Raw genomic sequence first — 27340 nt, 5'->3', positions numbered from 1 at the left:
AAGGACAAGGACAAGGACAAGGACAAGGAGACAAAGAAATCTAACTAAAGAGGAAGGGAAAGAGAAAGGGAAAGGGAAAGACAAAAAGAAAAAGACAATGACAAAGTCAGAGACAAGGAATTGATGACAAGAAAATTTAATATATGGGGCATAGTGACAGGGAATTTTTCCTCTGGTTTCCGTCCATGGTCCTTAGTGAAGCCAAGCTCGATACAGAAGGGCTTGAGCTCTGACAGCATTTGCCTCTGGATGGCTCCCAGCTCCAGGGACAATCCTACTCAGGGCCAGCATGGCTGCAGAACTTTGAAGGCCCCTGCTCTCGTGTCCGGTGAACAGGGAATCTGTCGGTCATCAGGCAGGGCATTTGAAGCCCTTTGTCGTTGTCCTTGTCCTTGTCATAGTCCTTGTCCATGTCCTTGACATTGTCATTGTCATTATCCATGTCATTGTCATTGTCATTGATGTCGTCATTGTCATTGACATCATCATCGTCATTGTCATTGTCATTGTCATTGTCATTGTCATTGTCATTGTCATTTTCGTTGGTGTTGTCATTGTCATTGGAGTTGTTGTTATCACTGTCCTTCTTCTTAACATTCCATGCCACATTCCCACTTGCATGCTCCATATGCATCCACTTCCTCATTGACGCCATTTCCTTCTCCACTAAAACCTCCCATAAAACATTGCCTCTTCAATTTTACAGTTACTATCCCCTTCCATTTCCTGTTTTCCCAGGAACAACACTTCCCCTCCCACTCCGGAATTCCCCATGCACAAGGGTATCCATGAAATAAGGACAAAAAAGGAAAAGAGACAGGAGGAGTTGGATGCAGGAAAACTTTATTGTAGCAAGAAGGGCAGGAGAGGCAGGGATGGGGACGGCGGCAGCCCCCGGGCAGGCCGGGTGTCACGGGCTGCAGGAGGCCAGGGCAGCTTGTGCCGAGCTCAGCTTCTCCACGCTGGGCTGGGGCGGCGGCGGGGCTCTGGGGCTGCTGGTGGTGGCTCTAGCAGGGCCCGCAGGTGTCCCAGAGCCTCCTGCTGTAGCGGGGCAAGGCGCAAGGGCTGCAGGCGGCAGCAGCGGAGGCTCTGCCAAAGGTGCAGAGGCCGCCCCAGGCCTGGGTGGCACCGGCGCCGTAGAGGCCGCCCAGCCCCAGGGAGCCGCCAAAGGCCGGTGCTCCGGAGGAGCCCACCACGGCCTGCTGGGGGAAGGAGCTGAGGATGGGCCCGGGGAAGGTGACCACCACGGGCGGGGGCTGGATGAAGGCAGACGAGTCGGGGCACTGGCGGGCGCACAGCTCGTTGCAGCTCTCAGCGATGGGCTGGGGCACAGCCACGCTGGTTCTGGGCGGGCACAGCTCCGTGCTGCTCCGGGGTGGGCACAGGTCGTAGCAGGACATCTTGGCCTGGGATGAGAGGCTGCTCTGCAAGAGAGGGCAGCCGTGGCAGGAGAGCAGCCCAGGCCAGCGCCCGAGCCACAGGGGCCGGGGCTGGAGCAGGGAGCCGCGAGCAGGAGCGCCGGCACACTTACCCTTGTTCCTGAGGAGGAGAAGGTGGCCAGGGCACTGCTTGGTCCACTCTGGCCCAGGCAGGGCTTTTATAGCAGCCCTGGCATTGCTCAGCTCCAGCCGGGCCAATCTACACAGGGGACACTCCCTGCTGCTGCTGCTGCTGCTGACACCAGGGCTGTGCGGCCCCTGCCCCTCCCTGAGTCAGCATCCCCCACGTGCCGATGCTGCACATCCCAGGGTGTCCAGGTGATCTTGTCTTTCCTGACACATTAGGGCCTTGATCCTTGTGATCACAGCAAGGAATGGGCTACAGGAACACCTGTCAGGGGCTGGAGCATCTGGGCCAGGAGTTTCCAGACCCTTCACCAGGGAGGGGATCTGTGCATGACAGGACAGCTCCTCAGAACCAGATCGCATCTGTCTCCACTCAGAACACAGGGTTTGCACTAGGCTGGGAACAAAGACTTCTCCTGTCAGGTCTGATTACAGAGGGCAAATATGAGCAGAGATGTCCCTCTGGTCCAGGCTAATTCCAGCCTTGCCCCACCCTTTTGGACCAGTAAAGATTTTCCTGGAGTCCATTCCTGGTTGCCATCACTGCTATCAATTATCTGACAGGGCAGGAAGGACGAGATCACTTGGACACCTTGGGATGTGCTGTGGTGGCTCCTGGGGGATGCTGACTCAGGGAGGGGCAGGGGCCGCACAGCCCTGGTGTCAGCAGCAGCAGCAGCAGCAGGGAGTGTCCCCTGTGCAGACTGGCCCGGCTGGAGCTGAGCAATGCCAGGGCTGCTATAAAAGCCCTGCCTGGGCCAGAGTGGACCAAGCAGTGCCCTGGCCACCTTCTCCTCCGCAGGAACAAGGGTAAGTGTGCCGGTGCTCCTGCTCGCGGCTCCCTGCTGCAGCCCCGGCCCCTGTGGCTCGGGCGCTGGCCTGGGCTGCTCTCCTGCCACGGCTGCCCTCTCTTGCAGAGCAGCCTCGCATCCCAGGCCAAGATGTCCTGCTACGACCTGTGCCCACCCCGGAGCAGCACGGAGCTGTGCCCGCCCAGAACCAGCGTGGCTGTGCCCCAGCCCATCGCTGAGAGCTGCAACGAGCTGTGCGCCCGCCAGTGCCCCGACTCGTCTGCCTTCATCCAGCCCCCGCCCGTGGTGGTCACCTTCCCCGGGCCCATCCTCAGCTCCTTCCCCCAGCAGGCCGTGGTGGGCTCCTCCGGAGCACCGGCCTTTGGCGGCTCCCTGGGGCTGGGCGGCCTCTACGGCGCCGGTGCCACCCAGGCCTGGGGCGGCCTCTGCACCTTTGGCAGAGCCTCCGCTGCTGCCGCCTGCAGCCCTTGCGCCTTGCCCCGCTACAGCAGGAGGCTCTGGGACACCTGCGGGCCCTGCTAGAGCCACCACCAGCAGCCCCAGAGCCCCGCCGCCGCCCCAGCCCAGCGTGGAGAAGCTGAGCTCGGCACAAGCTGCCCTGGCCTCCTGCAGCCCGTGACACCCGGCCTGCCCGGGGCCTGCCCGCCATCCCCATCCCTGCCTCTCCTGACCTTCTTGCTACAATAAAATTTTCCTGCATCCAATTCCTTTCTTTTTGCCTTTTTTCCCAAAACGAGGAAATTCCAGATCATGGAGGTATTGCAAGAGTGGGAGGGGACATGTTGTGTCTTGAATGGCCTTATGCAATGGAAAATGGAAGTGGATGTGGAAGGTAAGCGGGATGAGGGACAGAGACATGATGGTGGAGAAGAAAATGAAACCAATATCGATACTTAACCAGAAGATAGAGAATGTTGAGAAGGGGCTACTTTGGGAGAATCAGGAGATGGAGGGGAAAGAGAAGGAGAAGGACGCGAAGCACGAGACGGACAAGAAGGATGAGGGGAATGAGGTGTAAGAAGAGGAGAAGGAGAAGAAGAAAGAGAAGGAGAAGGAGACGAAGAAAGAGAAGGAGAAGGAGAGGGAGAAGGAGAAGGACGAGGACAAGGACAAGGACAAGGACAAGGACAAGGACAAGGAGACAAAGAAATCTAACTAAAGAGGAAGGGAAAGAGAAAGGGAAAGGGAAAGACAAAAAGAAAAAGACAATGACAAAGTCAGAGACAAGGAATTGATGACAAGAAAATTTAATATATGGGGCATAGTGACAGGGAATTTTTCCTCTGGTTTCCGTCCATGGTCCTTAGTGAAGCCAAGCTCGATACAGAAGGGCTTGAGCTCTGACAGCATTTGCCTCTGGATGGCTCCCAGCTCCAGGGACAATCCTACTCAGGGCCAGCATGGCTGCAGAACTTTGAAGGCCCCTGGTCTCGTGTCCGGTGAACAGGGAATCTGTCGGTCATCAGGCAGGGCATTTGAAGCCCTTTGTCGTTGTCCTTGTCCTTGTCATTGTCATAGTCCTTGTCCTTGTCCATGTCCTTGACATTGTCATTGTCATTATCCATGTCATTGTCATTGTCATTGTCATTGTCATTGTCATTGATGTCGTCATTGTCATTGACATCATCATCGTCATTGTCATTGTCATTGTCATTGTCATTGTCATTGTCATTGTCATCGTCATTGTCATTGTCATTGTCATTGTCATTGTCATTGTCATTGGTGTTGTCATTGTCATTGGAGTTGTTGTTATCACTGTCCTTCTTCTTAACTTTCCATGCCACATTCCCACTTGCATGCTCCATATGCATCCACTTCCTCATTGACGCCATTTCCTTCTCCACTATAACCTCCCATAAAACATTGCCTCTTCAATTTTACAGTTACTATCCCCTTCCATTTCCTGTTTTCCCAGGAACAACACTTCCCCTCCAGCTCCGGAATTCCCCATGCACAAGGGTATCCATGAAATAAGGACAAAAAAGGAAAAGAGACAGGAGGAGTTGGATGCAGGAAAACTTTATTGTAGCAAGAAGGGCAGGAGAGGCAGGGATGGGGACGGCGGCAGCCCCCGGGCAGGCCGGGTGTCACGGGCTGCAGGAGGCCAGGGCAGCTTGTGCCGAGCTCAGCTTCTCCACGCTGGGCTGGGGCGGCGGCGGGGCTCTGGGGCTGCTGGTGGTGGCTCTAGCAGGACCCGCAGGTGTCCCAGAGCCTCCTGCTGTAGCGGGGCAAGGCGCAAGGGCTGCAGGCGGCAGCAGCGGAGGCTCTGCCAAAGGTGCAGAGGCCGCCCGAGGCCTGGGTGGCACCGGCGCCGTAGAGGCCGCCCAGCCCCAGGGAGCCGCCAAAGGCCGGTGCTCCGGAGGAGCCCACCACGGCCTGCTGGGGGAAGGAGCTGAGGATGGGCCCGGGGAAGGTGACCACCACGGGCGGGGGCTGGATGAAGGCAGACGAGTCGGGGCACTGGCGGGCGCACAGCTCGTTGCAGCTCTCAGCGATGGGCTGGGGCACAGCCACGCTGGTTCTGGGCGGGCACAGCTCCGTGCTGCTCCGGGGTGGGCACAGGTCGTAGCAGGACATCTTGGCCTGGGATGAGAGGCTGCTCTGCAAGAGAGGGCAGCCGTGGCAGGAGAGCAGCCCAGGCCAGCGCCCGAGCCACAGGGGCCAGGGCTGGAGCAGGGAGCCGCGAGCAGGAGCGCTGGCACACTTACCCTTGTTCCCGAGGAGGAGAAGGTGGCCAGGGCACTGCTTGGTCCACTCTGGCACAGGCAGGGCTTTTATAGCAGCCCTGGCATTGCTCAGCTCCAGCCGAGCCAATCTGCACAGGGGACACTCCCTGCTGCTGCTGCTGCTGCTGCTGCTGCTGACACCAGGGCTGTGCGGCCCCTGCCCCTCCCTGAGTCAGCATCCCCCAGGTGCCGATGCTGCACATCCCAGGGTGTCCAGGTGATCTTGTCTTTCCTGACACATTAGGGCCTTGATCCTTGTGATCACAGCAAGGAATGGGCTACAGGAACACCTGTCAGGGGCTGGAGCATCTGGGCCAGGAGTTTCCAGACCCTTCACCAGGGAGGGGATCTGTGCATGACAGGACAGCCCATCAGAACCAGATCCCATCTGCCTCCACTCAGCGCCCAGGGTTTGCACTAGGCTGGGAACAAAGACTTCTCCTGTCAGGTCTGATTACAGAGGGCAAATATGAGCAGAGATGTCCCTCTGGTCCAGGCTAATTCCAGCCTTGCCCCACCCTTTTGGACCAGTAAAGATTTTCCTGGAGTCCATTCCTGGGTGCCATCCCTGCTATCAATTATCTGACAGGGCAGGAAGGACGAGATCACTTGGACACCTTGGGATGTGCTGTGGTGGCACCTGGGGGATGCTGACTCAGGGAGGGGCAGGGGCCGCACAGCCCTGGTGTCAGCAGCAGCAGCAGCAGCAGCAGCAGCAGGGAGTGTCCCCTGTGCAGATTGGCCCGGCTGGAGCTGAGCAATGCCAGGGCTGCTATAAAAGCCCTGCCTGGGCCAGCCTGGACCAAGCAGTGCCCTGGCCACCTTCTCCTCCTCGGGAACAAGGGTAAGTGTGCCGGTGCTCCTGCTCGCGGCTCCCTGCTGCAGCCCCGGCCCCTGTGGCTCGGGCGCTGGCCTGGGCTGCTCTCCTGCCACGGCTGCCCTCTCTTGCAGAGCAGCCTCGCATCCCAGGCCAAGATGTCCTGCTACGACCTGTGCCCACCCCGGAGCAGCACGGAGCTGTGCCCGCCCAGAACCAGCGTGGCTGTGCCCCAGCCCATCGCTGAGAGCTGCAACGAGCTGTGCGCCCGCCAGTGCCCCGACTCGTCTGCCTTCATCCAGCCCCCGCCCGTGGTGGTCACCTTCCCCGGGCCCATCCTCAGCTCCTTCCCCCAGCAGGCCGTGGTGGGCTCCTCCGGAGCACCGGCCTTTGGCGGCTCCCTGGGGCTGGGCGGCCTCTACGGCGCCGGTGCCACCCAGGCCTGGGGCGGCCTCTGCACCTTTGGCAGAGCCTCCGCTGCTGCCGCCTGCAGCCCTTGCGCCTTGCCCCGCTACAGCAGGAGGCTCTGGGACACCTGCGGGCCCTGCTAGGCTCATCCCAGAGCCTTTTTTGTCTGTCAGCGATGGAGAACTCTAGAAGTTTTTCATCTGTGTTGTTGCTGTCACTTCTGTTTCCTTTAATCCTTTTCTTTTCCTATGCTTAGGATTTTACTTTGTCTCCAATTTGATGATCTAGTCCCTCATGTTCTCATTTGTGAATTACCATGTATAACGCTTTCATTGTTCTTTCCTTTTCTTTTGTCTTTATTATGTCATTTTTATCAACCTCATGTCATATTTGCATTTGTATAGCTCTGCTTGTTGACATCTGCATCAGTTAAAAGTTTTAGCTTTTTTTTAATACTGTTTGTAACTCTTGTTTTCCTATACTTTCCTTTGTACTCTCTGACTTATTCAAGTTGTTCCTGCAATAAATCTTTCATGCATCAAATTTTTGTGCTATCATCTTTTTTTTTTTTTTTTTTGTTTAAATGGTGCTGAGCACTCACTTAAGATCTTGCCTTCTCACAACAGAGTTATTCAACTTGACCATTTCTGGTTGCTTAAATCTGTGGAGAGCCACTGTGGGAGGGCCTGGGAGTTCTGGAGCCGCTCTGAGGGGAGCAGCCTGCCCTGGATGACACAAAAGGGAAAGTTAGAGCAGGGCAGGGCTCAGCCTGGCCAAACCCAGCGGCTAGAACGATCTGATCAGGGCTGAGGTGCCGGGCAGCTCCTCCCTGCTTTGGGCACTCTTACTCAGCCCAGGGACATGCAAGGGTACAAAACAACAAAACAGGGAGCGGGGATCATTGCTCAGTGCTTCCCAAGTGCTCTCACAGCTTTTGTTCCTCAGGGGCTCGAGAAAATCTGCACTTAGATGTTTTGGGTTTTTTCACACAGAAACCGTCCAAATTAATGTTGAAGTCTAGAGAGGGCTGAAATCACGGTGTTTTTAATATGAAGTGGAGAGAGGCAATCACAGAATCATGGAATGGTTTGGGTGGGAAGGGATCTTAAAATCATCTCGTTCCACGCCCTGCCATGGTCAGGGACATCTTCCACCACCCCAGGTTGCTGCAAGCCCTGTCCAAGCTGGTCTTGGACACTTCCAGGAATGAGGCAGCCATGGAATATCGTGTGCCAGGACCTTCCCTGTGCTCCCAAAAATCCCATCTAAACCTCCTCCTTGTCAGTCAGAACCCATCCCCCTTGTCCTGTCACTCCATCCCTTGGGAAAAGCTTCTCCCCGTGTTTCTTGTAGTGCCTTCAGGTCCTGCAAGGCCACAGTGCGGTCACCTCAGAGCTTCCCTTGTCCAAAGAGAATAATCCCGGCTCTCTCAGCCTTTCCTCCCAGCAGAGCTGCTCCATTCCTCGGGTCATCCTCAGCCTCCTCTGGGCTCTCTCCAGGTCCTGCCTGGGCTGGGATCCAGGGCTGGGGCAGCTCTGCAGGTGAGGTCTCACCTGAGCAGGGCAGAATTCCCCTCCCCTGCTGCCCACGGGGGTTTTGATGCAGCCCAGGAGAAATCGAGGGGTTGGATTTGAAGGGAGTTTGAGCCAGGGATGAGGCACAACTTACTCTCACTGTCAGATTTTTGTAAAATATAAATCAAAGCAAGGAAATGTCCCCCAGGCTGGGAGATGTGGGAACCACTCAAACCCTTTCTGTGCTTGGAGAATCAATTTTTTCCTTCCCCTGCAGCAAATACAGGGAAATTTGTTGGGGCAATAAACAAACCTAAACCCAAACACAAACCTAAACCCAAATCCTTTTCCACCTGCAGAGAAAATGAAAATATTGGTGTGAACCTGGACCACAACAACCAATCTTCAGCGTAGGAGTTAAGAGCAGATGTCTGGGGGGATTTCTCAGGAATGACCAGAAAGGTCTGTAAAATGCACTGGATACAGGTGAAAACCTAAAAGTTGTGCTCTGAAAAAATCATAGGAAAAGGGTAAATAATCACAATTTTTTTTTTTAATGGAAAATATAGCCTGAAATAAGTCAAATACAGCAAAGGTGGAATCTTAAACTCACAGAGGATTCAACCACGGATATGGAAAGGATTTTTTTTTTAAAGAAGGAAAAGAAGAACTGCATTAATCATTAACCCTTGACTTCCAATGGCACAAATCATGATTTAATCAAAGTAATGGCAGGCACCACCTTGTTTCCTGCACATTAAAGCAGCTTGGGGTTGTGTAAGAGTGAAATGTCTAAATCACTCGTGTAATACAACACCGAACATTAGCTGGGTTGAACAGCAGATAATGAATGTTTGTGAAATCATTACAAAGTATTTTTCTCAAGAAGGGCTTGAACACTCTTGATAAGAGATTACACTCACGACATTAAAGAAAAACCTTGATCTGCCTCTTTGGTTTTTCCTCAGAATTGGAATCACAGGATTTGATATGGAAACATTCAGCACCATTGACCCATTTAAAACTGAATTTTATTTCCCACTAAATCCTTCTTATTTAAACAAAGTGATTTTTATGTAGAATTGATTCCAAACCTCCCTCTCAATGCAAAACTATTGGGGGACTGCTGAGTGTCCTGGATGATCTCAGCAGATATTCATGACCCTTTAAATCCATCTCATACCAACAAGGTCTCTTTAATTACAGCTGGAAATGACATTTGTCCCTGGGTAGTTCTGGAATAAGCTGGTTTCTGCTTCTAATTAATTTATCAGATAATTTTAAAGGGCTGTTAAGGAAAAATGTCCATGTCAGCCAAAGATGAGTCTTACAAAATCTTGGAGCAGACAAGATCATGACAAGGTTGTAAAGGAAGAAGTAACATGTGGAGTCAGCTTAATGAACATGGTAATTCCAGTGAGGTCACTCTAATGATGCCAAGAATTGCCAGTGCCAATTAAGACCCAAGATTAAAGAAATCAGGATGGTGAAACTCCAACATCACACGATAGGAGAATATGAATGAAATCAGAACTGCCACAAACTCCAAACTTTTGTGACTCAAAGCTGGCAAACAATTTCTTTCAGGCAGAACCCCCACCCCAAGGAAGTTCCAAACCCTCAGGAATGTTGGGATCCTCTATATAAGCTCCAGTGCTTGGGTGCTGGACAAACACTTCTCGCAGCTCATTCGCCTTGTGGAGCTTAGTGAGTATGAATTTTTAATTCCTTTCTGTTTATTTAATCAGAGTCTGAACCAGAGCAGTAGAAGATTCCTTTGGGAATGCTGAAATTTAGAACAGCTTTACATAATTTCTGTCTGGAATTACTCTTAATGAAACCAGTGGGAAATGTGGGATATGGGAGTATCCGAATCTTTGGGAGTCCCCAGATCTTCCCAACTTCCCAACTTTGGGGAAGTTAATGGGAGATGGGACTGAGGTTTTTATAAGCATTTCCAAAACCTGAATGACACAACTATGTGGGGCCAGAACAAAGATCAGTCTGTGGGGTCTGGTCGTTATGGCGACGGTTTTACGTAGGCAGGAATTTTTGGATCAAGGTGCTCATTGGGTTTTCAGCATGACAATGAAGGTTGAACACGAACCACAACACAGTGATTTCACTCATGTTGAAAATGTCTCTCATCAACTTCCGAGTTTTTATAGTTTTCGTGTCTCTGTTGCAAACCAACCTTCAAGCCTGCAAGATGTCCTGCTATGATCCCTTGGACAGGACAGATGGAGCCGGGCAGGGACTTGGGCAAGGATTGTGAGGTCTGGAGGTGTGAAGATCAGGGCTCTGAGGGGGCTGCAGGGCACAGGGCCAGTGCTGGGCAGGGTAGGCAAGGCTGTGCGGCTTTGGCGACTCAAGGCCTTTGTCAGGTCTGGGGGAAAAAGCCGCAGCTGAATCGGGAGATCCCCATGGTCGTTCTGACCCCAGTTTTTCTGAATTATCTTTCAGCCTCGCATCCCAGGCCAAGATGTCCTGCTACGACCTGTGCCCACCCCGGAGCAGCACGGAGCTGTGCCCGCCCAGAACCAGCGTGGCTGTGCCCCAGCCCATCGCTGAGAGCTGCAACGAGCTGTGCGCCCGCCAGTGCCCCGACTCGTCTGCCTTCATCCAGCCCCCGCCCGTGGTGGTCACCTTCCCCGGGCCCATCCTCAGCTCCTTCCCCCAGCAGGCCGTGGTGGGCTCCTCCGGAGCACCGGCCTTTGGCGGCTCCCTGGGGCTGGGCGGCCTCTACGGCGCCGGTGCCACCCAGGCCTGGGGCGGCCTCTGCACCTTTGGCAGAGCCTCCGCTGCTGCCGCCTGCAGCCCTTGCGCCTTGCCCCGCTACAGCAGGAGGCTCTGGGACACCTGCGGGCCCTGCTAGAGCCACCACCAGCAGCCCCAGAGCCCCGCCGCCGCCCCAGCCCAGCGTGGAGAAGCTGAGCTCGGCACAAGCTGCCCTGGCCTCCTGCAGCCCGTGACACCCGGCCTGCCCGGGGGCTGCCGCCGTCCCCATCCCTGCCTCTCCTGCCCTTCTTGGTACAATAAAGTTTTCCTGCATCCAACTCCTCCTGTCTCGTTGCCTCCTTTCCCCAAATGACAAAGACCAAGGCTTTGGCCAAATGAGGAACTCCAGGCATCTCTTCCCAGCACAAGAGTGAATATCCCGTCAAGGGAATACAAGGACAAATGAAAACTAGAGAGGCTTTTGTGCAACACCAACAGGGGTTTAATGTCAGACAGAAGAGCAACAGCCGAGGGCAGGGAATCCAGGCGATCCAGGGACAGCAGGGGATGCAGGACTCGTGCTCTGGGAGCAGGGCCTTGCTCAGGAGCGGGATAAGCTGGGGATGGAGGGGTCAGGGCACAGAGAGGGGATGGAGGGGTCAGGGAATCCCGAGGGGATGGAGGGCTCAGGGAATCCCGAGTTGATGGGAGTTCCGGGCACAGAGAGGGGATGGAGGGCGCAGGGAATCCCGAGGGGATGGGAGATCCGGGCACAGAGAGGGGATGGAGGGCGCAGGGAATCCCGAGGGGATGGAGGGCTCAGGGAATCCCGAGTTGATGGGAGTTCCGGGCACAGAGAGGGGATGGAGGGCTCAGGGAATCCCGAGGGGATGGAGGGCTCAGGGAATCCCGAGGGGATGGGAGATCCGGGCACAGAGAGGGGATGGAGGGCTCAGGGCACAGCCGGGGCTGCTGGGCACACTCAGCTGCCCCTGCCAGCGGCTCCTGCCCGGTGTCCCCATGGCCGGGGCTGGCCTCCAGGGCTGGCACAGCCGCTGGGGGCTGGCACTGCCAGGGCGGCTTTAGAAAACCCCACAGCTCCCGCGGCGGGACCTGCCCCATCTCTGGGAGCAAGGCAGGGAATAGCCCAGGCCCCGCGAGGAGAAGCCAGAGCTGTAGGACCTCCCACAATTGCCAAAGGAGCCCCCATAGCCCCCCAGGGAGCCCCCATAGCCCCCGAAGGAGCCCCCATAGCCAATGTCACCTCCATAACCCAGGGAACCCCCATATCCAAGGGAGCCCCCATAGCCCCCCAGGGAGCCCCCATAGCCCCCACAGCTCCCCAGGCCAAAGGAACCCCCATAGCCCTGGGAGCCCCCATAGCCCTGGGAGCCCCCATAGCCTGAGAAACCCCCATAGCCCTGGGAGCCCCCATAGCCCTGGGAGCCCCCATAGCCCCCATAACCTCCCAACCCAAAGGAGCCCCTATAACCACGGGAGCCCCCCAACCCAAAGGACCCCCCATAGCCCTGGGAGCCCCCAAAACCTCCTGAGCCAAAGGAGCCCCCATAGCCAGAGGAGCCCCCCAAGGCCAGGGGACCCCCAGAGCCTCCCAGCCCAAAGGAGCCCCCGTAGCCCGGGGAGCTGCGGGAGCTGAAGGAACGCTCCAGCCAGGCTGGGCCCGACGATCCCACAACACTCTCCTGAGGGAAGGTGCTGAGCATGGGACCCGGGATGGTCACCACCACCGGCGGGGGCAGGATCACAGCTCTGGAGTCGGGGCACTGCTGCACACACGGCTCGTTGGAGCTCTCCGCGATGGGCTGGGGGCAGCTCACGCCGCACGACTCGCTGGAGTAGGACATCCTTCTGTGCTGGGAGGCTGCAACGCACAGCAGGAGAAAGGTTTCAGATCCAGAAATTTCCACCTGGCTCTTCCTGTGCTTTGCCATGGAAAATGTGAGAGCCCAGAGTTCATTGCTTTCCAAATCTGTCTCTCATGTGACCACAAAAATCACATTCTATACTCTGGTTGCTGTCAAGGTCCATGAGATGTCCCACTCAAATGAAAACATCTGGTGTCATCTCTGGTGACACTTCTTACTCTGTGACAAATTTCATTTTATCTCATTATAATTTATAAAGACCAACTGAAATCTAGCAATGTATCTGTAGGAAATTAAGAAGTGTCCGATACAAAGCAGCAATTTTTGTAGTTTCATATCTTCTCCCAAGTAGACATCAGCTTCCAAACCATAAAATTCACCCTTATATTCCCACAAGGTGGGAATGGTCATGCAGGTATTTTTAAATTTTACTCATTGTACCTAAAATGCCTTGAAATGGTTATTCCAGGTGGCAAGTTGAAAATTCAGATTTTATTCTACAACAACCTTGTGAGACGCACAGTTTTTCAATCTGCCAATCCATAACATCAAAGAATTGGATGGGGAAAAAGAAGGATAGAGGGAGAGAAGAGTTCAAATTTGACTTACCCTGTTCACCAAGGTGAATAACCCAGGAGATGTGGTGGAGAGGCTCGGAGTGGTGGCAGCTTTTATACATTTCCCAAAGTGCTTACAAGGACAAAACGCCCTCCGTGCCTCCGGTCCCACACAAAACAACCCTCACATGGAGGGATTTAATTCTGCTGGCTTTGCACTGCCACTCCCCACGCGCAAAAACAGGCGTGAGGCCATGTCAGGACAGACTTGAGGGCATCGAGCTGGTGAATGATGAGATAATAATCCCCATCACGAGCTGTCTTTGGGTTTGATGAGCTCAGATTAATTAACTTTGCCTTTTAAAATCTAAGTGAATCCCGTGAAAATCCATGGGATCTGCACAAAAATATGGAGGGGGTAGAGGGGTATCAAAAATGAAGAAAATAAGTTATCTCCAAGTGCTTCAGAAACGTGAGGGGTTTTAAGAGCTGTGTTTGCAGCTCAAATGCCATTAATTACTCAACAATTCCAAGGTGGGCTCCATTGCTCCATGCCCTGCTGGCTTTGGAATGTCACCAAGGCAGTGACACCTGGGGGATGTTCCAGATCCTTCCAGGACCATCAGGGGCTTCGTGAATGCCCACAGGAAATTCATATTTGGTGTGTTAGACTCGAACACAGAAACGTCAGCGCCCAAAACTGGGGCAGGAGCGTCAGTTCAGCGACATGTGAGCTGAGGCCTCTGTGTCATGAGGAACAATTTCATGGACAAAATATTTACAGGTGAGACTCCAAGAGCAGAGAATTTAGAAAATCAGTCTGAGACCACTTTTTTTGCAGAACACTGATGGTTAAGCCTGAAAATTCAGATGATTTGTAATCAGGCTTTAATTTCTCCCCTGAAATTTAAGATATTTCAACAAAATGCTGCCTCATAAATTAAGAAGCTGCACTCGATATGGCACATGAGGTACTTGTTGTAATCATCCCAAACACATTAATAGTTAATAAAATGAAGAATTTGAGCTCATGAATGAAAATTAAATCATTGCCAGCACTGAAATTATTAATCAGAGGCTAATTAGAGAATCAAGAGGAGTGACATTGATTGGCGGATTTTAAATTATGCTGTTTCATAATAAGGGAGCTCCTAACTCAGAATAAATCCTCATAACTCCCAGCCTCCATTTAATAGGATAATAACAGAAATTGCAAGCACTGACTATTAATGAGTATTTGTGAGGCAGCTTAAAGTCATTATCCTCCAGGTACCTCTCATTATTATCAGCAAATCCTGATGACACTTCACAAGCAGAGCTATTTTACAATTTAGAGGTAATTTATTGCTTCTCTTTTGCAACATTGTAAAATTAGAGAACAGTTGCAAGAGGAAAGAAAATAAATAACTGCAGGATGTTCCAGACTCATCCTAATAAAGTATATTTTATTTTATTACTACTTTAATAAATTCTCTCTTTTTTCTGTAGTGGTCAGTACTTCACGGGGGGAGGGGGGGGAGAAAATAAAGATTTTTTAATGTATTTCAAACTGAACTTCTAGAAGTTGAGATTTCAAATGAAATCGTGAAATTGGAATTAGTTTTAAGCTAAGGCCTCTTCTGGCTGTACCAATTTCTGCCTCTTTGGAGACAACTTTTGTAGATCCCTACTCAGCTACAAGGAGAATTCGTGTCCTCTCACAGCCACAATTTTAGGTCCAGTTGGGTGACCTTCACCTGGTGAAGGTGGCACCACAAAGGGCTCCACACCATGGAAGAGTTACCGTGGCCATTAAAATGTCCCAATTTAAAAGGACAATAAAATTGGAGTGAACCAGAGCTGGCTTTAATTGATGGCTCCATGACCACCCTTCAGCCCCAAATTCCCCAAATCGCCTCGGATTGCTCTCAGAGGGAGCTGATTGCCATCAGCAGTTGTGTCATAGCCACGCGAGTCTGGGAGTGCTGAGGTGACAGAATGGAAGCACCCACTGTGGCGTTGGTTTTGTAATAAACGAGGATGGGTGGCTTTGAGGAGGATATAAAAGCTCAGGTCACCCACAGACCTTCATCCACTGCTCCTGTTCCCATCCCTGCAGCGAACAAGGTAAGTGGTGCCACGCATCTCTAGAAAATCTGAATTACTGCATAAAGTCAATGAGCCTTTTTTCCTCTTCCTCTTCGCTTCTTTTTTGCGGGTCTTACACCTTTGACTGAATCTTTGCCACAGGCTGCTACAAGTTTGATTAATTATCCAGCAGAGAATTTCTCATGCAAGGATGATTGTGGTGAGAGGAAGGCTAAAGGTGGAGGTGATACAACAATGAGATTTCTTTGATATCATCATTTAATTCACCCGTTTCCCACTAATATTTCAGACACAGAGTTTAATTTTGATGCATCTCAGCCAGTTTAGCTTTTAAGTCCTCTCTGCTGTGCATTGCAGCCTCCCAGCACAGAAGGATGTCCTACTCCAGCGAGTCGTGCGGCGTGAGCTGCCCCCAGCCCATCGCGGAGAGCTCCAACGAGCCGTGTGTGCAGCAGTGCCCCGACTCCAGAGCTGTGATCCTGCCCCCGCCGGTGGTGGTGACCATCCCGGGCCCCGTGCTCAGCACCTTCCCTCAGGAGAGCGTTGTGGGATCGTCGGGCCCAGCCTGGCTGGAGCGTTCCTTCAGCTCCCGCAGCTCCCCGGGCTACGGGGGCTCCTTTGGGCTGGGAGGCTCTGGGGGTCCCCTGGCCTTGGGGGGCTCCTCTGGCTATGGGGGCTCCTTTGGCTCAGGAGGTTTTGGGGGCTCCCAGGGCTATGGGGGCTCCTTTGGGTTGGGGGGCTCCCGTGGTTATAGGGGCTCCTTTGGGTTGGGAGGTTATGGGGGCTATGGGGGCTCCCAGGGCTATGGGGGTTTCTCAGGCTATGGGGGTTTCTCAGGCTATGGGGGCTCCCAGGGCTATGGGGGCTCCCAGGGCTATGGGGGTTCCTTTGGCCTGGGGAGCTGTGGGGGCTATGGGGGCTCCCTTGGATATGGGGGTTCCCTGGGTTATGGAGGTGACATTGGCTATGGGGGCTCCTTCGGGGGCTATGGGGGCTCCCTGGGGGGCTATGGGGGCTCCTTTGGCAATTGTGGGAGGTCCTACAGCTCCGGCTTCTCCTCGCGGGGCCTGGGCTATTCCCTGCCTTGCTCCCAGAGATGGGGCAGGTCCCGCCGCGGGAGCTGTGGGGTTTTCTAAAGCCGCCCTGGCAGTGCCAGCCCCCAGCGGCTGTGCCAGCCCTGGAGGCCAGCCCCGGCCATGGGGACACCGGGCAGGAGCCGCTGGCAGGGGCAGCTGAGTGTGCCCAGCAGCCCCGGCTGTGCCCTGAGCCCTCCATCCCCTCTCTGTGCCCGGATCTCCCATCCCCTCGGGATTCCCTGCGCCCTCCATCCCCTCGGGATTCCCTGCGCCCTCCATCCCCTCTCTGTGCCCGGATCTCCCATCCCCTCGGGATTCCCTGAGCCCTCCATCCCCTCGGGATTCCCTGCGCCCTCCATCCCCTCGGGATTCCCTGCGCCCTCCATCCCCTCTCTGTGCCCGGATCTCCCATCCCATAGGGATTCCCTGAGCCCTCCATCCCCTCGGGATTCCCTGAGCCCTCCATCCCCTCTCTGTGCCCTGACCCCTCCATCCCCAGCTTATCCCGCTCCTGAGCAAGGCCCTGCTCCCAGAGCACGAGTCCTGCATCCCCTGCTGTCCCTGGGATCGCCTGGATTCCCTGCCCTCGGCTGTTGCTCTTCTGTCTGACATTAAACCTCTGTTGGTGTTGCACAAAAGCCTCTCTGGTTTTCATTTGTCCTTTATTTTTTTCCTCCGGGAGCATTACTCCACGGCGTGCTCAGGGTTCCCTATCAAAGGATCTTTAAAACGTGCAATGGGAGTTTAATTGGGGTACTTAACACGACGCTGGGGAATGTTTGTTTAGCAATTTGCCCGCAATTAACTTCCCCGAGGTTCTGAGTAATTGTTTCTGCTCTGAGGAATTGTGGTAACAGCCGGAAGGCCCCTCAATCACCACATCGTTTAGCAAGCAATTGAGACATAATTGCAGAGTTTCTAAGCTAGCAGAACGGCAAGGGAAGGACGAGACCTAAGTTTTTTGTTTGTTTGTTTGTTTTGGGTTTTTTTTTTTTGTTGGGTTTTGGGCGTTCTGCCTGGGTTTGGTCAGCCCGAGGAAGAGGAGCTTCGGGGTGACATGATTTCACCTTCCAGTGTCTCCAGGAGCTGACAAAGAAATACAGGGAGAAATTATTTCCAAAGGCCTGGAGAGCCAGGACCAGGGGGAATCTGCTCGAATTTATGAAGAGGAGTTTTAAAAGGAATCTTGAGAATAAATTAAAAGAAGTTTTGTCCGCAAAGTTGTTTTAGCTTTCCCACTTCTTTCCCCACTTTTGTTGCTAGCCAGGAGTGATTATTTCATATTGTTCTTCCAGAAATTGAAAAAAGGGAAAATATTCCCCTAAAAAAAATTGGCTATCATTCATTGTTTATATTTATCTAACTCCTAAGTGATTAGCGTGGTATAACTGAAATGCAGATCGGCTTGGTACTCACAATTTATGCACAGGCAAATTTCTGCCAGAGAAGGCTCCAAAGAGGAAGAGAGAGAAGGAACATTGCGAACCACAAATTGTGATGCACCATCTTTTTAATGAGCAAGAAGTGGAATTTAAAAAAAAAAAAAAAAAAGAAGAAAACAGCAAAAGAAAGCAGAAGGGTTGAATACCGATTAAAATTCATCACCCATTTCCAGGCAGTGCTTGACAGCTGGACACCCGGCGACAATCGAGTGACATTTTTCACCTCCCTGATACCACAGGAAGGCATCACATGGGAAGGGCCAAGCTCCTGCAGCCCCGGGAGCTCGGGGCAAAGCTGCGGGGGTCAGCGAGCGGGTGGGCACGGGCCCAGCCCTGCATCCGATCGCGCTTTCCATCTCCTGCTCATCCCTTCCCGGCCGCCCCGAGGCTCCCTCAGGGCCCGCAGCGGTTGGAGCGCCGGTAGGACCTCCCGTAGAGCCCCCCCAAAGCGGAGCACCCCAAAGTGCCGAGCCCCGAGGAGCTGCCCGAGGAGATGGGGACGCCCCCGGCGCTCAGAGCATCCCCGACGGCCGCGGAGGCCGAGGATCCCACGGCGGTGTTCTGCGGGAAGGAGCTGAGGATGGGCCCGGGCAGGGTGACCACCACGGGAGAAGGTTGGATCACGTAGGTGGAGTCCTGGCACTGCCGGACACAGGGCTCGTTGCAGCTGTTGGCCAGCGGCGTGGGGCCGCAGGGCGTGGGGGCGCAGAGGTCGTAGCAGGACATGGCTGTGGGCTGTGAGCGTGGAACGCAGGGGATTCTGCAAAACAAGGAGCGAGGAGTAATTAGTCGCGTAATTAAGCTGTAATGGTGATGGAGAGCGCAGGGACTGCGAGGGGAATGGGAGGAAGGGTTGGTCTCGGCCTGAAAGGAGATTTCAGTGAAACTCGGAGCTCTCCACACCACCAAGGGCAGCTCCACCTCCTCCTGAGCGGCTCCGAGCGCTCCTTTCCCACCGCACTCCTCCTGCAGCCGTGAATTAAGCAGGGAGGTGAGGCACCAGGCAGGAAAGCAAGGAAAAACTGTGCTCGAAAAAAGAGGGAGAAACAAAAACTTCCTCAGCAAGTTAAAATGAGGAGCAGAAGTTTCACCGCGAGGTGGTGAGGCTTTGGCACCGGTGGCTCAGAGCAAGGGAGTTCAGGGAATCTTCCTCTGGAGACATTCAGAGCCTCGTGCCTCCCTCTCCAGAGTCCTTCCAATCCCGCTTGGAGGCTCTCCTGTGTCACCTGCTCCTTGAGAGCTCCAAAGGTCCCTTCCAACCCCGAATATTTTGTGGTTCCAACCCGAGAGCCAAAAGCTCTGCACAGATTCCCCACATCCACTCCCAGCTGCTGAGCAACGCTCAGGCAGAGCTTGGGACTTCTAGAAAGGGAAATATTTGGGTGACACAAATTAAAAAAATCCGGAGTCAGCACAGGAACGACCTCCACCCTTCACAGAATGTCCCTCCCTGGAGAAAAAGCTGCTTCGAAGTCTCCCCAGCAATTTTTAAAGAGCGCAAACCTCGGGTTGCTACAGACAAACAGCAGAAAAATAAAACACAACGACAGCAACAATCCAGGAAAATGGGAAGCAGATCGAGACTTACCCTTTTCTCCAAGGAGAGCAAAGCAGGAATGGTTGTAGCTCCTCCGACCGCGCTGGTTTTATACCCTGGCCCAGAGAGCCCGAGGACCTCGCACACAAATTGTGCTTGTAGCTCATTAGCAGCCAATTGCTAACGATTCCTCATATGCAAAATACCCCTGGCTGGGGATTTACTTTTCCTCTCTGATTGTATTTCTTGCCTGGATTTCATTTCCTCCCTGTAATGTATGCATTCCTCCGGAGTGGTTTCTTTTATCCTCAAATCTTGTGAGCCCGGTTAATTCCTGATCAGAGGCTGATTCATCTGGATTACTCAGGAAATTATTTTGCATCCTGAGGAACCATGACACGGATGAATGAAACCATCAGGAAAGGTGCAGTGACCTTCCCTGTGACATCCCTTTCCCACAGCACGAAGGGCACAAGTTTTTGGCATACCTCGCTCTGAAAAGGGCAGAAATTCTTATTTCTGCCTCAGAATTTCACCAAATTTCTCTCAAACAGAGAGAGACACACAAAAATCAATGAAATAATATTGTTAGAAAGCGTTTAGAGCTGAGTAAACCCCACCACTCTCCAAGGTATTGGGAAATGGATTATTTGAGGGAACAGATTTTATTTTCTTGACTCAGAGAGAGCATGAAAGAGGATCAGCATCTGACCTATTCCTTTATTATTAAACCACCATATTCCCATGATGGAACCTGAGACACAGTTTGGAAACTGAGTGTCCAAATCCTTCATCTCAGGAGTCTCCAGGCTGGGTTTTCTCCCTACATCAAACCAGGACAGCGACTGAGGTCAGCTGGAGGATGCCTGGGAATTTGGGGCTGCTCAAAGCCTTGCCCAAGCTCATCTTTGGGGTCATCAAAGACGCCAAGCCCTTTTACATCTGCCACTAAATTATTACTTTCCCCTGCTGGGCTTTGCACCATTATGCAAAATTGTTCCCCAAATTAATAGCAGTTATTCAGAGATGTTTGTAATGTTCCTGTTCCTTTTTTCCCTCTTTGAAAGCCAATTCTGGCTTTCACTTTGCACGTCTCAAAGATCACTTCAGCGTGCAGCAATTCCAGTTCCTTTTCAAAGGCAATTTCCAGATTAAAAAGTAATTGCAGACAATGCAGGAGCAGGCTGGAGGGCAGGGCCGAGCATTCCAGCCTCTCGTGGTGTTTAATCTCCGAGGCAGAGACAAGAAAATCAGCCCCGAACTGGGAGTATCTTCCCCAACATGTCCTGGGAAATAAACGCTGGTTGGAGACTTCTGAAGAGCAGAAATCTTCAAAGTTCCCAAAAGATTTCCCTGGACCACTCAGACATGCAAATGTGGCATGATCAGCAAATGGGCAGAGACAGAGTCTTTGAACATGACCAGGGGTTCAAAGGGGTGGACAAGATTCCTGATGGATCCCACAAACTTCTCCACCAGCTCCAATCCTTCCACCTTGTCCTTGAAACACAAATCAGAATCTGCATCAGTTCAATTCCAGCCACGAGTCGCTGGATGTCCCCAGTTTGGGATGACCCAAAATGATGACACAATGGATGGAAGCTCTCCTGTCCCTCAAGATTTACCAGACCTTCCCAAAATTCTTGTTGCACACACAGAAATGTTAAAAAATTGGTTTTCCAGAGAAGTAGTGGCTGCCCAATCCCTGGAAGTGTCCAAGCCCAGGTTGGACAGGGCTTGGAGCACCCTGGGATAGTGGAAGGTGTCCCTGCCCATGGTTTAGATGATTTTTAAGGCCCCTTCCCACCCAAACCATTCCATGATTCCCTGACTTTCCTTTATACCAAGAATTATCTAACAGCTCTAAGAGCAGCTTGTGGTTTGAAAACCAACTCATCCAAAGCTACGGAGAAGATAAAAAGAGCCCAAACCCCACTTCTGAAGGTGATCCTAAGTCCAGCTTGTCTGGCTGGCTCCATCTCCTCCTCCCAGGAGTTGAAAGCTTTGGGATATTGCTCATGGGAAGATTACAAGGAGCAGCGATCTGAAATCTCCTGGACACTTATCACGGCTGGAATTGCACACTCAGGACTCCACTTAGAACCCACTGCCACACCAGGGGCTGCTCCCAAGTCTGTGCCCAAAATGCCCGAAGTCCTAAACAAATGGGATTTTGACTCATCCCCACTTTGGAAGGTGGAGTTGGCGCGATGGAGTCGGGAATATTTAGTGGATGCAAAGCAGGGAGATGAAAGCGGCCTCGCGGGTCGTGGGTTTCATCCGCGGCCAGGATAAACCCATCATGAATATAAACAGTAAACAAACCAATTTCCCTGCTGGGAACCCACCCAATGCAAAGCAAACCCACAGCTCCTGCGGGGACTGCATAATAAAAGGTGCAGGAATGTCTGGGATCCTCCAGGCAGCCCCAGAAAGCCATAAAAGTTCTCCAGAGCCTTCCTGCCTCTTCCCTTCTCCCCGTAAACCCAGGAGATGCTGCAGCTCTTGCAGAATTTGGTGCTGAAAGGGATTTTCGCTGACAACAAATATTTATGCAAAAACACCTGGTGGTATTTTTTATTTCTCTGGGACCAAGTTATTGCAGGTCTTCAGAAGAGATCCTTCCCTGTGACAAACATTCTAACATGATATTCCCACTCGTTTTCTGCGGCAGTAAATAAATCACTTTCTAACTGACTGCAAACCCACCCGTATTTCCCTTTTTTCCTCAGAATTGTGCTTTACTGGTTGCCACACCAATTTTTAACCCAAAAAGGCCATTTGGGACAGGAATGAAGGGGGGAAATGGTACTTGAGGATCATATTTTATTTCAAAAAGTTTGACCCTTCTGATGTGATTTCTGAATGCTTGGAGGAAACATCCCAACTTTGAGGAGAGTTTTGTTGCACTCTGAGAAGGGATTTGTTCAATTAATGAAAAGGGAACTGGAAAAATAAGGAAATTAATTTTCTTTTGAGAAATATCCACCTGAACCTGTCCAAGGCACCTTCTCAGCAGTGCCTCAGTCGCAGCCCTTTGGAGCCATTGGACTTTTTGGAATTAATCACCTTTGATCAGAGAATAGCTTCAGTTGAGATGGCAAAAAATATTAAATGAAACATTTAATCCAGACCAAGCTCCTCTGTAATAGACATCAAACCAACAGCTTTCCACTGTCTTCTGGTGTTTATTAAAAAAAACCCTCCTCCTTAAAATTATTAATTCTTTCATTTACCTCCTTTAATTTCATTTCACTAATGACTGCAGTCAGCAGAACCTCATCAGCACCTTTAATTACAGTTCAGCCTCATCCTGGACAGGTAGACAAAGACTCCAAGTGACACTTTTCGGAGATATTGGGAGTTTTACGGGAGTTTGACAGGAGGTTGAGTCATCTGGAGCCTTCAGGGGAACCTTTCCAAGCTTCTTTCTTCAGGATGTCTAAACAGCTCCTTTATCCCAATCCAGGAGGAGCAAAGCTGTGCCTGATAAAGCTCAGCTCTGGCTTAAAACACCCTAATAGAGGGCTGGAACTAAAATTTCTTGAAATTTTAGTCCTTTAATCTCTCTGTCCCAGACTTGCTTCCCAACTCGGCAAATTTCAAAGGGAGAAACCCCTCCCATCGTTCTGTGCCTCCCTCCCAGGCTCACCAGGGGCTGAGCTCAGCTGCCCGGAGATGCTGCACCCAAAACAGGGAGCCCCAACTGCTGCTTCTCTCCCTCCACATTTCCCTGAGGAACCTCAGCTGAGCTGCCTTCTTTTAAAAGGTTTTCCCCAAGTATCACATCTTTAAAAATTCCCTGTTTATGCCCCAGCAGGAGGCACCCATTGCAGGGTCCCTTTCTGCCTTTGATAAGGGGTCTCAGGCTCGGATTTAGAAGTTTTTCTCCACTGGAATCTGCCTCATTCTCCTTTGAAATTATTTGAAATTATTATTATTTTGAAATTATGTTTTCTGGAAGTGGGGACATCCAAAGGCACTGAAAATGGGGTTGGGAGAGCAAAGAAGGCCAGGGAGACTCAGAGGGTGATGCAGCACGAATTTAATGGGTTCAGGAAGGGAAGGAAGCAATGAAAAAGTCAGGAATACATTTCCATGGTCCAGTAAGGACAGAACCAACTCATCCCTCTCACAGCGACATTCTCAGCAAGTGGAAATCTTCCTTCTTCATTGATGAATGACCTGTGCTAATCCAGCCATGCACAACAATTACCAACAATTAATATTTTGCCTATTATCAAATACAAAAAAAAAAAAAACAACAAAACAAAAAAGCAGGACAAGACATTTGATCAGAAATATGAAGTAAAGCACAACAAAAGACAAGCAAGGGCCTGGTTTGGGGAGATGCCGAACTCCCACAGCTCCTTTTACTCCAGGCTGGGGATATCTCATGCAGCATCCAAAAACCACGGCCGTGAGCTCAGTCCTGCTCCAGGGACGGGTTGGGGTTCAGCATTCCCGGTCTTCTCCTCCCGCCTTAGCAGGGCCCGTAGAAGCCGCTGCGGGTCGCGTTGTAGCGCCGGTAGGGCCGGCTGTAGCCACTGCCCAGCCCGGGGTAGCCAAAGCCCCCAAAGCCCAAGGAGCTGCCCGAGTTGATGGGGACACCACCGGCACTCAGAGCGCTCCCGACGGCCGCGGAGGCCGAGGATCCCACGGTGGTGTTCTGGGGGAAGGAGCTGAGGATGGGCCCGGGCAGGGTGACCACCACGGGGGACGGCTGGATGACCACGGTGGAGTCCTGGCACTGCCGGACACAGGGCTCGTTGCAGCTGTTGGCCAGCGGCGTGGGGCCGCAGGACGTGGGGGCGCAGAGGTCGTAGCAGGACATGGCTGTGGCCGGAGGGAATTCTGGAATACAGGAGCTGGGTTACACCCACATTTATCAGCAGCTTTCCAGGGGTCCATTCAGCATTGGGAATTGAGAAGGAAGTCAGGTTTTTAGTGCTGCTCGCGGTCTGGCCTTAGGTGAATTCTCCACTTGGGCTGTGGTGGGTCACGGTCACGCGACTGAACAGGCCCAAGAATTCACTGCTGATATTAAAGTGCAGCTACACAACCTTAAAACTTCCTTGGATCCCAAAACTGAATAAATAACCCATCTAATAAATAACACATTTAATAAATAACCCATAGCCATTTACCTAACATGGCTAATGATTTTTATAACTCGCCACCTACACAAAACTCCCTCTTTGGTATAAAACCCCTTCTTCCCTCTGAGAAAAAAAAAAATACTACAATAGGAGTGAGGGAAAAGCTACAAAATCAAGGCAGAAGTTTGCTGTAGAAAGAGAATAAATTGGTTCAAACTCACCTTACTCACAATGGCAAAGGAGGGAAGAGAAATGGCTGGGAGAGCCTGGAGTTGCTCAGGTTTTATACCGAGTTTTGAGTTGCCCAACCACTTGGGCCACTCTTTTGCAAGAAGTGATTTATGGGCCACGACTGATTACAGGGTTTTTTGCCTCAGTATTTGTGTTTTTTACTGCTTCACTTCCTTATCTTGTGGTTTGTCTATCTGACCACAGGTTGCTTTCATCTTAAAATATTCTGGGCCGGGTTTGTTGCTGCAGTGGTTAATTCAGCGGGATTTATTCAGCCTTCAAACCCCTTTGGGATCTGCTTGGTGTCATTAAAGGAGATTAGGCCTCATTTGCATGATGCAGGCCTTCCTCTGCAAGGTAAATCCTGGGGGAATTGGTGGAGAACTGCAGGTTTTGGAATGCGAGTCATGAGTATTTCCTGCTGCTTTCCACAGGATCCTCGGGGTTGGAGTGGACCTCCAGGACCATCGAGTCCAAGGCGTTCCCAACCCCAACCTGGTCATCAGCCCAATGTCCATTCATTCCTCGGACACCTCCAGGCATGGAGAGGCTCTCTGGGAAAAGAAGAAGGAATTTTTCCATGGAAGAGGCTGCCCAGGGAGGTTTGGAGTCCCCTCACCTGGAGGTGTCCCAGAAACGAGGGGACATCAAGGGATCAATCCCAGGGACTGATGATCCTGGAGCTCTTTTCCAACCCCAAATCCATGAGCAGTCCTGGATGAAGGGATTAACCCTGAGGTTCTCACTCTGCTGGCACATCCACTCCTGAGACATGCAAATCACATTTAAATTAGGGCTGTCTCTGTGGGGATCCCCTGGGAACAGAAACCCGTTTGGCTTGGGTTCCTGAGGACTTCAAAGTTTATCAGCAGCTTTATTGGAGTGCCACCATGCAAATGTCCCATCCTGGGCACATTTCAGATCCCTGACCTAGATCTGAATTCTTGTATTTTATGTAATAATATGTTACAAAGATTTGGGGGTGCAGGGCAGTAATTGGGCTGTGAAATTGATGTCATTGTTGCTATCTGCAGGAATTACAGCTGCTTTATTTTAAATCAAAAAGGGAAGTTCAAGGTTTGGCTCAAGCCATCTCATATTTCAGGAGGATTCTCAAAAAAATTTCCTTGTCTGTTTTTAGCTGTGTGTTACTCAGTATTTCTCCATATTTTAAGGAATTAGCAGCTGCTTTTAAAAAATATTTCCTCTCAAGGAGTTAATTGGGGAATTAACTTGAATAACACCATCCACAGTTTCTTTTCATATTTTAAAAAATTTTCTTCATTCTTTTTATTCCTCCTTCATCTGAGCTTTGCTTGGAAAACACAAAACACATTTTAAATCCTGCTGTGAATTTAAAAACAGATCTGGCAACATTTCAAATCTGTTTGGACACTTCCTTGTAAGCAATTACAATAAATATTGTTCCAACTAGAGCCTTTATTTTATTGTACTCTCAGAATGACTTAATGGTCTGATTTTGAGATGAATTAAAGCGAGCAAATTAAGAGTTCACAGATTTTTGTCATCAAGGCCAGACCTAAATATACAGATTATAATTAAGACTTTTTGCATAATGTGAGAATATCCTCCTGAGACACCTGTAAGTGACTGAACGTCTGAAAAAAGTGATCTTTAATCAAAATGGAACTGGGAGGTTACTCACAGTCATCCCTGGGTAAAGTCTCCAGGCACAGTAGTGACCCCAAAATCCATGGAGAAGCAGAGGGAATTTCCCTGGCAAGAGTGGTATCTGCAATTCGTTTTGAATTGTAATTAATTAGCTCATTATGAAGAATTAGTTCCTCAAAGGCTTGGAGCCTCTGTAAAATTCTTGCAGCTCCTGAGTTCCCTCCTGTGCTGAGTTTTGCTTTTCTCTCAGTAATTCTGGACTGGGCTCGTGAGGACTTTATGGAGCAATTTGAAGTTCCCACCATGATCCAGACCAGTTCTAGAACTGGACACAATTCCTGAACTGGACACAATTCCAGAACTGGACACAATTCCAGAACTGGACACGATTCCAGAGCTGGACACAATTCCAGGTGGAATCTGCCCAGAGCCCAGCAGAGGAGCAGAATCCTCTCTCTGGATTCTTGGGGTTGCCCCGACCTGGGTTTGGGACTTCATCCTTGGGCTTGGCCCAGTCCCACCTCTCCAGCCTGTCCAGAACCCCCTGGATTGGGAATTGTTTGAACATGAAGATGCTCCTTCAGTTTAAGGTGTTTAATTCAGCCCCTCTGGCCACATCAGCCTGGAATTTGGGGTTTTTGCAGCCACACCACATTCCTGGCTGGAATTTGCTGCCCGGCCCAGGCAGACAAAGCTGTGGATGTGTGATCTGAGATGGTTTTTGGGGTAGGCAGAGGCTGGGACCTCACCTCTCCTCAAAGAACCCCCCTGAAGGCACAGGGAGATGTGAAATCCTCCATTTTCACACCCAACTAGAGCTCGTTTCATGGTTAATTTTATTCAGATTCTGTCACAAACAACTTTAAAATCAGTCAGGTTTGAGGTTTGCTTTGGCATCTTACTCTGGGCTAATAAACTTCAACAATTTCTGTCATGATTTCTGGTTTTGTCCAAAAATTAATGTCACTTACTCCTGGATGGATCTGCAGAGAATTCCTGCAGGGAGACGGGGTAGTGTGGAATTCCCAGCTGGAATTCTGCTGGGAACAGCAGAAAACAGCTCCAGAAATTAATTCACACTCAAGGGAAGAAATTATTTACTCATCAGAAGTTCTGCAAAACAACACACCCAGAACGGGAGGGTTTTGTTTGTTTTTCAGACCTGTTTTTCATGAGGTTTCAAACGCAGATTTTAATTACGTTTCAAATTGGATGAGTGCAATTAGCGCTGT

General features: G+C 51.4%; 9 protein-coding genes across 9 annotated transcripts; 4 read left to right on the top strand and 5 right to left on the bottom strand.

The window, feature by feature from the left end:
* Window positions 1-826: 826 nt before the first annotated feature.
* LOC144247754 (feather keratin 4-like) lies at window positions 827-1403 on the bottom strand. Its single transcript, XM_077789331.2, has one exon. It carries the CDS (start codon window positions 1398-1400, stop codon window positions 1008-1010), a length of 393 nt encoding a protein of 130 aa, XP_077645457.2. The 5' UTR covers window positions 1401-1403; the 3' UTR covers window positions 827-1007.
* Window positions 1404-2451: 1048 nt separating this feature from the next.
* LOC144247775 (feather keratin 4-like) lies at window positions 2452-3440 on the top strand. The gene has a single exon (XM_077789356.2). It carries the CDS (start codon window positions 2507-2509, stop codon window positions 2897-2899), a length of 393 nt encoding a protein of 130 aa, XP_077645482.2. The 5' UTR covers window positions 2452-2506; the 3' UTR covers window positions 2900-3440.
* Window positions 3441-4089: 649 nt separating this feature from the next.
* Window positions 4090-4957, bottom strand: LOC144247752 (feather keratin 4-like). Its single transcript, XM_077789329.2, has one exon. The coding sequence runs from the start codon at window positions 4952-4954 to the stop codon at window positions 4562-4564; it is 393 nt and encodes a 130-aa protein (XP_077645455.2). The 5' UTR covers window positions 4955-4957; the 3' UTR covers window positions 4090-4561.
* Window positions 4958-5856: 899 nt separating this feature from the next.
* Window positions 5857-7080, top strand: LOC144247773 (feather keratin 4-like). The gene has a single exon (XM_085560842.1). The coding sequence runs from the start codon at window positions 6079-6081 to the stop codon at window positions 6469-6471; it is 393 nt and encodes a 130-aa protein (XP_085416968.1). The 5' UTR covers window positions 5857-6078; the 3' UTR covers window positions 6472-7080.
* Window positions 7081-10017: 2937 nt separating this feature from the next.
* Window positions 10018-11262, top strand: LOC110476918 (feather keratin 4). Its single transcript, XM_021542213.4, has one exon. It carries the CDS (start codon window positions 10325-10327, stop codon window positions 10715-10717), a length of 393 nt encoding a protein of 130 aa, XP_021397888.3. The 5' UTR covers window positions 10018-10324; the 3' UTR covers window positions 10718-11262.
* Window positions 11263-11642: 380 nt separating this feature from the next.
* Window positions 11643-13976, bottom strand: LOC110476903 (uncharacterized). The gene is made up of 2 exons (XM_085560817.1): window positions 12026-13976; window positions 11643-11962 (listed from the first exon to the last, which is right to left on the bottom strand). Exons 1-2 carry the CDS (start codon window positions 12510-12512, stop codon window positions 11643-11645), a joined length of 807 nt encoding a protein of 268 aa, XP_085416943.1. The 5' UTR covers window positions 12513-13976.
* Window positions 13977-15050: 1074 nt separating this feature from the next.
* On the top strand, window positions 15051-16433 carry LOC146765432 (uncharacterized). The gene has a single exon (XM_085560821.1). The coding sequence runs from the start codon at window positions 15466-15468 to the stop codon at window positions 16225-16227; it is 762 nt and encodes a 253-aa protein (XP_085416947.1). The 5' UTR covers window positions 15051-15465; the 3' UTR covers window positions 16228-16433.
* Window positions 16434-17659: 1226 nt separating this feature from the next.
* On the bottom strand, window positions 17660-21821 carry LOC110476904 (feather keratin B-4-like). The gene is made up of 2 exons (XM_021542197.4): window positions 19198-21821; window positions 17660-18369 (listed from the first exon to the last, which is right to left on the bottom strand). The coding sequence occupies exons 1-2, from the start codon at window positions 19311-19313 to the stop codon at window positions 18003-18005; spliced, it is 483 nt and encodes a 160-aa protein (XP_021397872.3). The 5' UTR covers window positions 19314-21821; the 3' UTR covers window positions 17660-18002.
* Window positions 21822-21843: 22 nt separating this feature from the next.
* On the bottom strand, window positions 21844-24944 carry LOC110476919 (feather keratin 4). The gene is made up of 2 exons (XM_085560849.1): window positions 24467-24944; window positions 21844-24000 (listed from the first exon to the last, which is right to left on the bottom strand). The coding sequence occupies exon 2, from the start codon at window positions 23978-23980 to the stop codon at window positions 23630-23632; it is 351 nt and encodes a 116-aa protein (XP_085416975.1). The 5' UTR covers window positions 23981-24000; window positions 24467-24944; the 3' UTR covers window positions 21844-23629.
* Window positions 24945-27340: the final 2396 nt, after the last annotated feature.

The sequence above is a fragment of the Lonchura striata genome, chromosome 25, assembly GCF_050655825.1.
Source record: "Lonchura striata isolate lonStrDom1 chromosome 25, ASM5065582v1, whole genome shotgun sequence".
In the NCBI taxonomy this organism is placed as follows: domain Eukaryota; kingdom Metazoa; phylum Chordata; class Aves; order Passeriformes; family Estrildidae; genus Lonchura; species Lonchura striata.
The sequence above is the reverse complement of the archived record's forward strand: the minus strand, read 5'-3'. Positions and strand labels throughout refer to the sequence as shown.

What these genes read in the sequence shown, in the direction of transcription:
- LOC144247754 (XM_077789331.2), bottom strand. Translation starts at nt 1,400, where the DNA reads ATGTCCTGCTACGACCTGTGCCCACCCCGGAGCAGCACGGAGCTGTGC.
- LOC144247775 (XM_077789356.2), top strand. Translation starts at nt 2,507, where the DNA reads ATGTCCTGCTACGACCTGTGCCCACCCCGGAGCAGCACGGAGCTGTGC.
- LOC144247752 (XM_077789329.2), bottom strand. Translation starts at nt 4,954, where the DNA reads ATGTCCTGCTACGACCTGTGCCCACCCCGGAGCAGCACGGAGCTGTGC.
- LOC144247773 (XM_085560842.1), top strand. Translation starts at nt 6,079, where the DNA reads ATGTCCTGCTACGACCTGTGCCCACCCCGGAGCAGCACGGAGCTGTGC.
- LOC110476918 (XM_021542213.4), top strand. Translation starts at nt 10,325, where the DNA reads ATGTCCTGCTACGACCTGTGCCCACCCCGGAGCAGCACGGAGCTGTGC.
- LOC110476903 (XM_085560817.1), bottom strand. Translation starts at nt 12,512, where the DNA reads ATGGCAAAGCACAGGAAGAGCCAGGTGGAAATTTCTGGATCTGAAACC. An exon ending in GGGCTCCTTTGGGTTGGGAG is followed by an intron (nt 11,963 to 12,025) that starts GTTATGGGGGCT and finishes GGGGTTTCTCAG; the next exon opens with GCTATGGGGGCTCCCAGGGC.
- LOC146765432 (XM_085560821.1), top strand. Translation starts at nt 15,466, where the DNA reads ATGTCCTACTCCAGCGAGTCGTGCGGCGTGAGCTGCCCCCAGCCCATC.
- LOC110476904 (XM_021542197.4), bottom strand. Translation starts at nt 19,313, where the DNA reads ATGAGCTACAAGCACAATTTGTGTGCGAGGTCCTCGGGCTCTCTGGGC. An exon ending in TGCTCTCCTTGGAGAAAAGG is followed by an intron (nt 18,370 to 19,197) that starts GTAAGTCTCGAT and finishes CTTGTTTTGCAG; the next exon opens with AATCCCCTGCGTTCCACGCT.
- LOC110476919 (XM_085560849.1), bottom strand. Translation starts at nt 23,980, where the DNA reads ATGTCCTGCTACGACCTCTGCGCCCCCACGTCCTGCGGCCCCACGCCG.